Source organism: Artemia sp. Qi Xiang Cuo, chromosome 6 (assembly GCF_049724085.1).
Source record: "Artemia sp. Qi Xiang Cuo chromosome 6, ASM4972408v1, whole genome shotgun sequence".
Lineage (NCBI taxonomy): Eukaryota > Metazoa > Arthropoda > Branchiopoda > Anostraca > Artemiidae > Artemia > Artemia sp. Qi Xiang Cuo.
The window spans coordinates 14,362,660-14,377,707 of record NC_142799.1 but is presented as its reverse complement, the minus strand read 5'-3'; the positions used below and the strand labels follow the sequence as shown (position 1 = coordinate 14,377,707).

The 15,048-nt window shown below is 35.5% G+C and overlaps 1 protein-coding gene across 1 annotated transcript in view; it reads right to left on the bottom strand.

Moving 5' to 3' along the window:
• Positions 1-4,807: 4,807 nt before the first annotated feature.
• Positions 4,808-15,048, bottom strand: part of LOC148950894 (uncharacterized) — a 110,357-nt gene continuing 100,116 nt past the window's right edge. Inside the window, exon 6 of the mRNA XM_089090502.1 lies at positions 4,808-7,743. Coding sequence (XP_088946628.1) covers positions 6,209-7,743 — 1,535 coding nt within the window. The 3' untranslated portion in view covers positions 4,808-6,208. The remainder of the gene's footprint in view (positions 7,744-15,048) is intronic.

Here is a 15,048-nt window from a genome sequence, read left to right as displayed (position 1 = left end):
ATATAGTTATTATGCCCTATTGACAACCAGCATACAGACGGCATGTTATGATTCACTTCTACTTCCCTCCTCAAAATTCCTTGAAAATTTCACCTTCATGTAGTATTAACGCAACAACAATATTAACGTATTGCCTTTTGGTCAGTTGATCCTTCCCCTCATTAAGTCCTGGAAGTTTCAGCTAAATACAATTGGCGATTGCTATGACTTTGGTGATATGTCCTTGCAATGACCTGTATGTTCATATACTTCTTGAATTTTCATCTCAGTGCTCTTAGCCTTACGAGCAGTTACAATAGAAGTTGTAGTAGTAAATGCAGAAGTTAAAGTAGTATTAGTAGTAGCGTCGACACATTGCCCTTTGGTCAGATGATCTTCCCCTTTAAGAAAGTTCTAACTTAATTCTGATATCAATTCTTGAGATGGGCTCTTTTTAAAATGTACATGCACATGATGCTTTTGATTTTGTTCAAATTTCCCCTCAATATTGTAAATGGAGTAGTGTGGTAGCAGTAGTAGTTGTTTTGTAGTTAAAGTAGTAGTGGTAGCATTCACATATTGCCTTTTTGATCATCTCCCTTATCGTTTCTTGAAAGTTCTAAATTAATATACCCAGTCATTCCTGAGATACGTCCTTTTGAAAATCCGTATACACATGCTGTGTTTTGATTAGTTCAGTACTCACTCAACATTCTCTGAGAGGCTCACCTGAATGCCCTTTGTATTTTCGGAAATTAAAGTTCAGACATGGATACCATTCTTAATAACGTACACTATACGTAAGCAATGAGCGAATCGCCTAACTTACAGCCCTCGCCCTGAGGACTGTGGGGAGGTTGACATCCCCAAAAACATTATTACTGGACCTTTCAATAATGCTGAACACAATAGCTCTCTTAAAATTTTGATCGTATGTTTTTGGAAGAATGATATGTTAGGGAAGCGGGTAGGGCCCTCCATTTGCTTTTGACTCCTAAAAAGGACACTAGAACTTCCGACTTCGAATCAAACGAGCACCATCCGAAGTTTATACGACCATCCGTTCCATAAGAACTTTATATGCCTCGAGACATAACTTACAACCCCTGCTCCTGGGCTCTAGGGGGTTGTTTCCACCCAGAAGGCATTGTTATTTGCTCTTTGGACTATTATGAATAAAATGAGTATCTCACAATTTCAATCAAATGTGTTTAGGGAAAAGAGGGTATTAGGGGGGGGGGGGGCTCTTGCTGCCCTCCATTACTTTTGACCTTTAAAAGGGAACTTAAACTTTATATTTCCAACCAAATGAGCCTCCTCTAAAGTTCACACGACCACCCCTCCGTTAAAACTTTATACCCCCGGGACATAACTTACAACCCCTATCCCCAGACTCTGGGGAGTTGTGTCAACCCCGAAGGCCATCTTATTTGATCTTTGGACATTTTGTATAAATGGCCGTCTCAGTTTCTATCGGATGCATTTTTGGGGGAAAAGACCATCAGGAAGGGGGTGACTAGTTGCCCTATGATTGCTTTGACTCTTAAAAAGGGCACTCGAACTTCCAATTTTCAATACAATGAGCCCCCTAAGAAGTTTTTAAGACAAACTTTTCCATAAAAACCTTATGTACCCCGGGTCATAACTTGCAACCCTTGCCCTGAGAGTTGCGGGGGGGGGGGGGTGTCATCTTCAAAGACAGGATTACTGGACCTTTTAACTACAATGAACAAAATGTCTATCTCGAAATTTTGATTGGATGAATTTGGGGAAATGATGGGCGTAGGAGGCTGATTGCCCTCCTATAACTTTCAACTATTTAAAAGAGCACTAGAACTTGCAATTTTCACACGAATGAGCCCCTTTCGAAGTTTCAACGAAAACTCCTTCTATACGAAGTGCCCTGGTCTAAGAAGAAAAAAATTATACATTGTGCCCACATCGCTCTTTACTTAGGCAGCGCTATAGCGCTGCCTATGCTATAACATACTGAATCATCTCTGACGGGAACTGCCAAAATAAAAATCCATTGGTTTTTGGTCTTCATATTCACTATCTTTACAGTGGTGACGTGAAAACTTCACTCTTTTGTCGCAAAAACACCTAAAACGTTAACCATGCTTCTCTTCCTACAACGACTTAAATCCCCATTCGAAAGGAGTGAGGTATTGACAAAAAAATATTCCGCACGACCAGCCCAGCACGGGTATTTTGCTATTGTTGACACTTATCCTGTTGGCCATTGGAGAATATCCTAGTGGCAATTGGAGAACTTGAGTCTTCGGCATGAGAATCACAAAATACTCCAAAATAGAAATAACTTTACTTCAACTAAGTTAGACATCCTCTATCTGGCTTAATCAGGTTGCAAAATTGATGCTTACCACCAAATCTCTTGGGTTATCACATGATTTTTAAGACTGACTTCCCAGTGCCCATAAACAAAGAGACCAACCGTGGATCATTGTCACTAGTTAGTTTCCGATAGATTCCAAAAAAAAAAATCCAGAATAAAGATAGATTCCAGAAAAAAAGTATTTTGTGTCACGTACTCGATATCCATTCAAACCAAATATGTATTCAAAAAACAATAACAAATGCTTTTTGAAGTGTCAAATTCTTCAAAGTATTCAATTTTTTCCGTAGTAGCATAATATTTGTAGGCATCAAACTATTAAATGAGTCAGTGGCAATAGACTTCAGATTGCTTGTGCAGGATTTCGACTCTTTTGACAGAAGAGCATAGCCAAGTCTAGAAAACCATGTTGTGACCAAGATGAGCACAGGATGGCAAAAAAATACCTTCCATACTAGAGGTCCTAGGGACTTCTTGCTCTCCAGTTCTAGGCTGGCTTAAATCGCTTGTGTAGACTTGAAAAGATACGTTAGTCCCCGTCCTGCTGAGACCATTGCTTTTCCTGGCCCATAATAATTTCACTGATTTAAAGAATATGAAAATTACAACTTGATATGTTAAAATGTTAAAAAACAACTATCGTAACTAAATTTTGAATAATGAATTCAGACACTTCTAACTAGATTTATTAGGAGTTCCTGAAATTCATATCCCAGGGTTAAAAAACATGAAATTAGGTTATATACGATCATGGGCGCCCATATGGGGGGGGGCTCTTGCCCCCCCCCCCCTCCTGGCTGAATGATGCTGCCTTATTTTTATATTTTTGTTCTGAGATTTCTATTATATAGCATTAAAAGTAGCAATTAGACGAAGTTTGCCCCCCCCTGGAATTCAGCTTATGGGCGCCCATGTATACGATTAGTTAGGTTTTCGTTGGAAGCAAATTACTTAGTATGACGATACTTCTTCGACTTAGCTATAATTTATATATAGATTTTAAGAGAAAAATAGTGCGGTTTTAGGAAGGGGAGAGCGGAGAGGATTCGCGAACCAGGTTTTCACTCTTAAATTCATATTTGAGAAGTGCCTAAGTCATCAAACCCCTTCAGTCCTTAATTTTATAGACTAAGAGCAAGCGTTTGATTCAGCTGATAGAAGAGCTTTAGCAAAGATCCTGTTCTTGTATGTTATGCCAGATAAATATATAAAACTGATTAGTTAAATATTCGACAACAACATTGCTGCGGTTAAGGTAGGAAATGACGTTAGTAGCTGGTTTCGTATTAAATCAGGAGTTAAGCAGGGCGGCGTTCGATCTTCATTCATATGGATCATTTTGATCGACTTTATCCTGAGGAGCACAGCAAAGGTAATGGAGAACAGAGAATCAACTGGGGAAGTGAAACTCTTCTAGACTTAGATTATTCGGACGATTTTAGCATCCTAGATGAAAATATTTGTAAAATGAATAAATTTTTGGAGGTTTTGAGAGTCCAGGGTTCAGGAATAGGTTTCAAAACTGATATTAAAATGACACTAAGCCTGGGAATACTTGAAGGTGAATAAGTGTTGTTGGGTAGCAAGAAGATCGATCAAGTGTACAGTTTCATTTAATTAGGAAGCATCATTAGTAAGGACAGTGGGTTCAGTGAATATGCTAAAGTAGAATACCCTAGGTTACCAGGTTTTTTGTTCTTTTTTTCAAAGTTAAAATAAGTTATAAGTCTGAAGTGAAATTATTAAGATTAGAATACTGGAAGCTATAGTGGTCAAGTATGGTTCTAAAGCGTGGGCTCTCCGAAAAATAAAAGGGGATTTGCTAGATGTTTTTCAGAGAAATTGCCAAACGAGGTCGAGGCCGAAGGCCTCGACCGAGTCTGTTGATTTTGAATTGAAGTTATCAAGTTTGGTTAGGTTAGGTTTGCCTCTTTTTGAATTCTTGATCAGCATGCCTAAGACTCTAGGCAGGTATGCCTTTCCAAAAACTTACCTGACAAGTATGTGTCCAATAAGAGAGTCATGCATGCTCCTGCCATTTACCCGTGTCCCAGCCATTTAAACATTTGCCTTTCTAGGGTTTTAATCCCCCTTTCTAGGGTTTTAATGAGAATAAGGTTGAGATGGGTAAAACACGTCGTTCGGAAGAGGATTACAGGTTGCCAAAGATCGTCCTTTTTGGACAAACATCTAGGAAAAAACGAAAAGCAGGTCGTCCTGGAATGGGAGGATGTTGTAGGGAAAGATTTAAGGGAAATGTAAACTTTTTTGGAGGGTGTAAAGAGGGAGGCTTTGAATAGATTGGAATGGGGATGAGCGTGCGTAGCTGTGATGGCCTTAGGAGGCTTAGAGCGGAGCCAAATAGTTAAGAGCAAACCATGAGTAAATGGAATTCTTTGAATACCTGAAAGGGAAGACCTTCTTTTATTATGCCGTACATGTACATTTGTATCAATACTTTATATACACTGCGCATTAAACTAACCCATAACATTTTGCTCTTCGTTGGTACAGTTGTAATTTTATTGTAGCTATGTCGTAATATGGTTCATGTTCCCTCTGCCAATTTTCAGTATGTTATTCTTTTGCACTTTGCACTCCATTTGATTTTTCAGCGTAAAGCGATGATGTTGTTATCTTTCGATAAATGAGATTCAGCTAAACCATCATCTGAGTTACATTTAAAAACAAATTCTTTGAAAATGATAAACATTGACAATGACAAAAAAAAAAGAAAAAAAGGAAAAAAATTGTGTTGCTTGCGACGCAAACTGCAGCAATAAGCTCATAACAGAGTCACATATTTCCGAAGGATGTAAGTCTTTGAAGTTGGTCATGCCTTTTTTAGATTGGAAAATCCTGTAAATGATAGGAAAATCTGTGAAAATTGAAAAAAAATACTATTTTTTTAAGCAAATTTAGAACCTTTTCTAAGACAAAGTCACCGCAACTTCATAATTCTGGCTCAATAAATGGATAGTTCTGAAATTAATGAATTAAATTACGCAAATATGTTGTTCTTTCGGAGCAAGTGACATTTCTAATCTTGTCGCAAAATCACATGCTTCAGAGAGAACATAAACATCGTATAATGATTTATCTGTACCTATATGTTACAAAATATATAGGAACATATACCTATATAATATATAGGTATATGTACCTATATACTTCACCGATGTTGCAAAAATGCTGCAAATTCTAAATTTAAAGGAACGTAGCCAGAACAAACCAAAACATTTTTGTTGAAACTTAAGATGCCAACAGTGTCTGAACTCTCTGTATTTCTAAATTAAGTTTTAATATTAAAAACATGGTTCCATAGTTAAATTTCTGTAATAAATTTCTTCCCTAACCCAAAGTCGAGCACTAATTTGTTTTAAGTAAAGACACAAAAACAGAGGAAAAATGCAGCAGGACACCAAAAATACAGCTTACAAGGGCTTGCTGCCAAAACAATAACACCAAAAAAGCAGAAAAATGAAAAAAGATTTGAATAAAAATAATTGAATACTATAGAACATTCGACGACAAGCTTGATTTTATAGCAATATAATTGTTAATCTTTATTTTCTGTCAGTTTGTTGAATGTCAAAAAGGAGTTATAAATACTTGACAAAAATAAAAATAAACCAATTCCTAGTTACAACCCATTTGTGTTAAAACAAATTGGCTATGCATTATGAAAAAAAAAAAAAAAAATAGTCGACATGCTTGATTTTATCATGAGGAAAATATTCTTAATTGGTTCTTCATTAGCTTTAGGCTAATGAATTTCAATTTAACATCACAATTTTTTTTTCTAAACAAGAAGAACACACAAAAAAACTATTTTTTCGTTCACTTTTTTCAAATCAACACAAAAATCAATTCCTACTTAGAATACTCGTGAGAAGAGTTAAAATGGCCCTGAACATCCTCAGCAGACAGAAACTCCTCATCACATATATTACATATAAACAGTTTCAGACTTTTATCAACTTTTTTGTTTCCGTCAGCCTCAATAGAATTGCTTTGATTTTGAGATTTTTTGCGAGATTTGCCTTTTTTGTCACAGGTACGAGAGCTAATATGAATATCAACTTTTCTAATGCAGTCATAAGTCTTACCACACAGCTTACATCTAAATGGATTGTGACTGGGATGCACCCGCTGCACATGTTCGACTAAGTTTTTCTTATAGTTGAAGCTCTTGGTACAGAACTCGCAGCTGAAAGAGTTCGGATTTGTGTGTAAAGTCATATGTAGGTCACGATAAGCTGCTGTAGTGAATACTTCACTACATATTTTACAACTGTGCTTCTTCTCCCTGACTCTTTTAGCTCCTTGTTTTCTTGCATGGACCCTCTTATGTTTTCTGAAATAATTTACTGAGCTAAAACGCATGTCACATTGTTCACACTTATATGGTTTGGCACCAGTGTGAGTATTTAAATGCTCTTTCAGCAACATTTTAATTTTAAAGCTTTTGTAACATAATTCACATCTATAAGGCTTTTCCTTAGTATGAGATTTCATGTGTTTTTTTAAATTCCACGTCTGTGCAAAAGTTTTGTAGCAAATCTTGCACTTAAACGGTTTTTCTCCGGTATGGATCCTAATATGCTCAGTCAACCTGTGATTTTTATAGAACTTTCTTTGACAGAATCCACATTCATATGTTGCTCCAAAATGCTTTTTTACATGGTCGGAATATCCTGCCCTACTTTCATATTTTTTATTACAGATCTCACACTCAAACAATTTTTCTGGGATCTCCCCACTCTCTTTTCTAAGGTGCATTTTTAAATGATCATAAAGGCCATTTCTATTTCGAAATTGCAGTCCACATCGGTCACACAATAAACTCTTTCCTTCAGTATGTGTTTGAACATGACGATCAAAACTCCTTCCTTCATAACTTAAACCACATATGTGGCACAAGCGTCGTTTACCTATAGCGTGTCTGCGCCTATGTTTTACAAATGATCTACGATGAGTAAAAGTCTTTTTGCAGGTAGCACATTCAAAACAATCTTTTGTCTCATCGTTAGGGCATGAATGACAACCAACATGAGGCTTGTTCTTCAACTTTGAACAGTAGAACTGACATTGTTGAAACTCTATTCTATCATGAACTTTGATATGTTTTAGAAGTAAACGGCGAAGAGAAAATGATTCATTGCAAATTCTACAAATGTAAAGGGTTTCCAAAGACTTCATATTTAGTATTTTGTCAAACAATTTATTTTCGGGTGAGGATTCTAAATTGACCTCTACAGATTTAATTGGTCCTTTGTCACCACAAAACATTTTCCTAATATCCTGACAAATAAGACCCTTAGAAGTTTCTATTCCTAATGGTGTTTTGCTGTCAGATTCTTCAGAGGACATTACTTCATAATCTTCTCCGCTGTATTTTCCTGTTTCTAAAAAAAAGAAAAAAAACAAACAAAAAACTAATCAATGATCAACGCAAATTATAATGACACATCAAATATTAGAATAATTATTGAAGTCTCTTTAAAAAATGTGCACGTCTGATTTAGCGATTAAATGATTGGTGTAATTAATGGACTACATCAATTGAGTTTTGTTTAAGATTAAGGTTTAATGAACATTTTTTAAAGCAATTTTTCACCAAGAATTTGGGGCTTCGAATCTTTTTGTACAAGCATAGCTGGCAAGTTAATTAACTTTTAAGGGCATATTTTTGCGCCAAGTTCAATCATAAAAAGAAAAATCCGAAAGACCCCCTTTTTACCTAAATTCTAACACAGTTTTTACCTAAATGCCTGGATTTATCGCTTTACCTAAATGCTTTATCGTTGTGACTAGAACATCTAAAAAATGAATTCATAAGCTCTATCAAATCTTTCCAAAAATTCAAAAGTAAAATAATATCTTTTCAACTCATTGCGTAAACCATAAGAATTATTACTCCATTCACTCAATAGTTTTTCTTACAATGACACCAAAAATGGTTGAATTTTTCTTTAAGGAAAAGAAGAGAGTTAAAAAAAAAAGTTTGAACCAAAATAGGCAGAAGTAGTCATGCGAGCAGCATAATCTATATTTTAACAAGGAGAATAGATATCGCAAGGAGAACCTTCAACGTCTTACAATGCTTTGGAAAGCACAAAATAAATGCAGTTGTTTGTCTTGTACATTCATTCTTCCATTCAATCGATACGCGTATCACAGTTCCTGATAACGAAATATTAAGCAAGGAGAAACTCGGCTTAATAGTAACCAAAACTCTAAAAAAGGAAACTTTGGAAACTTAAGGTTGGATGAATGCAGGCTTGACTGCTCGTAGGCCTTTTCTGCCATAAAAGAATATGTTTCGTCGAAAACTTCCCTATTGCCTTGAATAAGCACAAATCGGAGACTTGTGCCAAGTGAGCAGCTTCTTAACAGCAAAACGAACGATACAGGTACAAGTATAATTTTCAAGGCTATCAGATACTTCATTGAAGTTTACTTCACGAGCAAAAATTAACATGAGCAGGGCTCAAAACCTCTATGCCTTCCCAAGGCCCGAACATAATTTGCAATTTACTGAAAAAAATATAAATGTTTTTACTTTTATAACTTTAATAAATCAAATAATATTAACATTTTTATTAATAAATATCAGTATATATATATAAAACTGACAATGCACATTCATTTGTATTTTTTACAGTAAAGTGCAAATTATGGTCTGGCCTTGGGAAAGCATAGGAGTTTTGAGCCCTACTCATGTTAATTTCTGCTCATTTTGAATTTGACTGGGTTATTTATTGTAATTTCTGCTCGCTATGGGTTTCATTTATTTACCGATGCTGATTTGTGGTAGTTTCACGCTTGGTAGATTATTTGTTTTTACTTTCGCTAATTTGTGGTTTAACAGAGTTCTTTACTTTTCTTTGAAAAGCTTATTTTGTGGAAAAAGTTTTTTAACTAATTTCTCTTCGTTTTATATGTACATAGTATTTTCAGGGAAAAAGAAAAAAAATACTTTAAATCTTTTTGTTTTTCAAGCCTTTATAATTTGGCCTGCTATTTGTATGCTGGAGAAAAATTTTCAGCAATTTTTAACAACATACACCCTATTAAAAATCTGGACACAAATAGTAGCGTTTAATTTAGTTTCATAAATCTTCTAGCTGTCCTGAAATGGAAAACCTGATGACATTCGCAAAAAAAAAAATCTGTTTACTTTCTTTGATAGCTTGGACACACTTATGCTATTTTGATTTGGTTAAATTTTAAGAGCAGAAGTAGCCCCAAAAGTTTGACTATAATACCCTCAGTCGTTCTTGGGATACTGCTGAGATGCTTTATTGGGAATTAGCATTAACACAGTACATTTTGATTTAGTCTTAAGACAACATTTAATTATTAAACATAATGGGCAAATGGGAGGGTGGGGATGAGAGGGGGATTAGTTGCCCTCCAATCACTTTCGACTATTAAAAGGGGCATCAGCCCTTTCTATTTTCGCTCGAATGAGCCCTTTTCGAAGTTCATAAGACAACCCCTTCGATACGAAGTGCCCTGGTCTAAAAAAAAAACTGTACCCACATCGATATTTACTATAAGAATTTCAAGCCTTCCAATCATTTTCGACTATTAAAAAGGGCACTAGGTCTTTCAATTTCAAATCGAATAAGCCCTTTTTGAGTTTCTACGACAACAATGTATATAAAAACCTTATATGCCCCCTGGGCATAACTTAAAACACTTGCCCTGAGGGCTCGAGAGCGTTATCATTCTCGAATACCTAATTTCCAAAACTTTCAACTACGTTGAACAAAATGGCTATCTCAAAATTTTGATTGGACGTGTTTGGGGAAAAGGGGGAATGAGAGGGGGTTAGTAGCCGTCCAATTACTTTGGACTATTAAAAAGGGCACTAGCCCTTTGAATTCTAATCAAATGAGCCTTTTCTGAAGTTTCTACAACACTTTCTATAGAGACCTTATATGCCCCCAGGGCGTAACTTTCAACCCTTGCCCTGAGGGCTTTGGGGGAGTGTTCTCCTCAAAACATAATTTCTATCTGGAAATCAACTACACTGAACAAAATGACTATCTCAAAATTTTGATTGGATATGTTTCGGGATATGGTGGGCGTGGAAAGGGTGTTATTTGCCTCCCATTCACTTTAGACTATTAAAAAGGGCGCAAGCCACTCCAATTTCCAATTGAATGAATCCTTTTCAAAGTTTCTATGACAACGTCTTCGATACGAAGTGCCCTGGTCTAAAGGAAAAAATAATAAACAATTCATTATGCCATCATCGTTCTATGCCCCCAGGGCATAACTTAAAACCCTTGCCCTGAGGGATATGGAGGAGTGTCCTCCTCAAAAACATATTTTCTATCTGGAAACCAACTACGGTGAACAAAATGGCTATCTCAAAATTTTGATTGGATGTGTTTGGGGAAATTGGGCTGTCATGGAAAGGGTGTTCTTTGCCTTCCAATCGCTTTCGACTATTAAAAAGGGCACAAGCCACTCCACTGTCGAATGAGCTCTTTTCGAAGTTTCTACGGCAACTCCTTCGATACGAAGTGCCCTGGTATAAGAAGAAAAAAAAATAATACATTGTGCCAACATCGTTCTTTACTTGCGCTGCCTATGATTCAGCATGAAAATCCGATTCTTTTGATGAATCTATTGGTATCAAAATGCCATTTTTTAAAGTTTCGGTTATTATTGAGACGAGTCGCTCTTACTATACAGTTTGTTACCACGACCTTTTTGATTGTTTCAAAAATGAAATATATTTGAAAAGACTTTAGTATGAAAAGACATCAAAAGTTCAGTTTTTTTTTTGTAAAAAGTGATTCTATTTTTTTTTATTAAAAAAGGCACTAGAACTTTTAATTTCCGTTCCTCTCTCGCAACGTTCTAGGACGACTGAGTCTATACGATCACCCCTGGAAAAAAAAAATGCAAATAAACACGCATCCGTGATCTTTCATCTGGCAAAAAAATACAAAATTCCTCATTTTTGCAGATAGGAGCTTGAAACCTCTACAGTAAGGTTCTCTGATACGCTGAATCTGATGGAGTGATTTTCATTATGATTCTATAGCTTATAGGGGGTGTTTTTCTCTTGTTTTTAAAATAATGCAAATTTTCTCAGGCTTGTAACTTTTGATAGATATGAGTACACTTGATGAAAAACTTGAATTGAAGTTATAAAGTATTTTGCAGTAGGTTGCATCAAGACATGGATAATTGTAGAAAGAGACAAGCCGAGACAGATAGTCCAAGTAATTGAGAGGCAAATGTTTAAATGGCTGGGGCACGGGTAAATGGCGGGAGAAAGTATGACTCTCTTATTGGACAAATACTTGTCAGGAATTTAAGTTATCAAGTATGTGGAAGTAGGTTGCATCGAGACATGGCTAATTGTAGAAAGAAACAAGCCAAGACAGATAGACCAAGTAATTGAAAGGCAAATGTTTAAATGGCTGGGGCATGGGTAAATGGCGGGAGTAAGTGTGACTCTCTTATTGGACACATACTTGTAATTTGCTTGAAAAAACAGGCAAACAATTGATGATTAAATTTTGTGAGATAAGACTAAACTTGATGAAACTTAAAAATTTGAAATCAGTAAAAAAATCCAATTTTTTGGTGCATCTATTGGTATCAAAATACCGTTTTTTTAGAGTTTCAGTTACTATTGAGACGAGTCGCTCTCTATACAGTTTGTTAAACTTCTTGAAACTTATTTGTTACTTGTTTGACTTGTTAATCATCATAAAAACCCGATTCATTTGATGTTATCTATTAGTATCAAAATTCTGTTTTTTTAGAGTTTCGGTAACTCTTGAGACGAGCCGCTGTTGCTATAAATTTCATTACCACGAACTGTTTGATTGCTTCAAAAATCAAATATCTTTGAAACCACTAAACATGAAATGAAAAGACATAAAAAATGCAGTTTTTTTGTAAACAATGATATTTCAGAAAATGTTTGTATTTGATTAAAAACGGCACTAAAAATATTAATTTCCGTTTAAATGAGCCCTCTTGCGACATTCTAGGACCACTGGGTCGATAAAATCGCCCCTGGTGAAAAAAAAATAAACACGGATCTGTGATCTTTCTTCTGGCAAAAAATCCATATTTTTGCAGATAGGAGCTTGAATTCTATAAACTTAGGTTATCTGATACGCTGAATCTGATGGTGTGATTTTCATTAAGATTCTATTACTTTAATGGGGTTCTTTCCTTTTTTTTTCCAAAAATATGGCAAATCTTATCAGGCTCATAACTTTTTATAGGTGAGACTAAACTTGATGAAACTTACATATTTAAATCAGCACAAAAATTCCATTTTTTAAATGTATCTATTGGTATCAATTCCCTTTTTAGAGTTTCGGTTACTATTTTGACAAGTTGCTCTTACAGCACGTTACCACGAACTGTTTGATTATAGATAGTTCCTTAATATAAAACAAATGAATGTTTTGTTAAAACCACCCAAAATTACTCCATTTTAAATAATAATGGATAATTATATACAAAAAACCGTATTGACAAACACCATTTATGATAAACTATATCGGTCCTTTACGTAATATCTATTGAAAGTTACATAGTCCCTATTTATAATGAAGTATATCGACCTAATATGTATGATTATATTATCTTGTCGAAATATAAGCGCGTATAAATATTGCAATCACTAGTTACTTCATATATGGTTCCTACCTGCGATTATGATGTGATTCATCAAGATTGGCCATAAAAAATTCAGTTTTTTGAGGAAAAATAGTTTTTATAAAAAAAAAAAAAAAAAAAAAAAAATACAAATGGCACTAGATCTAGTAATTTCCATTAAAATGAGCTAATGAATAACTCTACGATGTTCCAGTGCCAAGCTATCTGTGGGAAAGTAAAACAAGAGAAAAACAAATTCCGTTTAGGCAGAATGTTGTAGTGGCTGCCACTTTTCTTGATTTTCAAGCCAATATATTTCCCTAGCTTTTAAAGCCAAATGACAAAAAGTTTCTTATATAGGAGTTTTGGACAAGGCGGTTCTAAAGGTATACTTTTTGTTTTGATCTGACTATTTTTAGTAGTTATGGGTTATTATATTTCTTAACATTGAATGTGATCGTCTCTTACTAGGTTGCTAGCTACCGCTGCAACCGGATTACAAATCGTAAAAAGCCTATGGCTTTTTCTTAATGGGAATACTAAGAGACGACCTGGCTACAACCTACGATTATGACATCATAGATCAATCTTTAACACTGTTGGGGCTCTACCCCTTGTTTCTTTTCTTTTCAGATGAATGACCGATTTTCTTTTCTGTAATTATATTTGCCTATAAGATAATTTTAATTATAAGTTGAATTCTTTTTGCTAAGCTAGATTCTTTCATAATAAGTAGGTTTGAGAGAAAATTCATTTTTATTAAATATCAGTATTCACAAAAAAACATATCAAACAGACCTATCACGTGAAAATCTATACAGGTTTTGAACTTAAATTCTATATTGGTCTTCCGGGTCTAAGCCATTGAAAGATAAAATTACGAAAAAGGAGATAGCTAGAGATTTTAGCTATCTCCAAGTAGATAGCTAGAGATTTTAGTGGTGACCCGAGTTGGGTTCACCCTTGGCCTTAAAATTTGGCCATTTGACCGCTCGATCACGTTATCATACCGGGCAGGGTATATTGTAAATTGGGTATTAACAAACCCTATATTTACAGAACCGTTGTGGTAAAAGCGGGCATCCCATTACAAAATTTTGCGCCACCGGGGGCTTTCCCCTCCAGTAAGTGGTGTAGCACCATTTTTGCACACAAAGTGGTGACACCCGTACTTTACTACATCAATACTGGTGGCAGTCGTCGCTTACCAGTATAATATTGGTGGCAACAAAAAGGAGCTATTAGCGGCACTGGTAGCAAAAGAACGACTGTTTCCACAAAGACTGGTGAAAACTAGCCTACAATTTAGACTATAGGCTCTAAAAATCGACACAGAAAGACAGAGTTGAAAGATTGCGAATTTAAAATTTGATGAACCAGGCTCCTACCTAGGAACGACGCAGCGTATGAGAAAGGGTAAAGCTTTCATTACCGCCTTCCATCAAGGTTGGGCTGAGCATAAACGGAAATTAGAGAAAAAGAAAAAAAAAAAAAATCCAGAAGATTTTTTTGGGGGCTGGGCTGTGCCTAGCTATACAATAATTAAAAAGAATAACGTAAAATTAATCGAGTTTGAGTTTACAGTAGGGGAATCTCCATATTAGAAAGTATTACAGGGTTTAAAACAAATAAGAGACAGCGAAAGTCGGGTTGTTATTTAAGTGAATTGGTGGATTTGAATATAATCTTCATTGGCGAAGGTTATAAGATTATTGAAGACGGCAAATTAGGAAAATTTGTCAGTTTTGTGCGAGCATTGGATGAGGAAGTTGGGAGGCAACTGTCCTATTGCGTAATTGGCCTAAGAGGAGACTACTCTGAAAGTACGAGTATCCAGGGAGGATACGTGATTTGTTTTACAGGGTAGTTCCCCTGTTTGAGATTTAGCCCATCTAATTCACTAGTGGAATACTTGCGCGGTTTTTCAGTTTACTTTCTCGTTCAACCCCTGTTAATTCGTTTTTCGGAAATATATTTAACTCACGTAAAATTGCTTGCTGTGGAAGAAGTCGTTATTCTCTAATGAAGTCTAGATATTCCAGTTATTTGAAAAATTGTTGAATCTC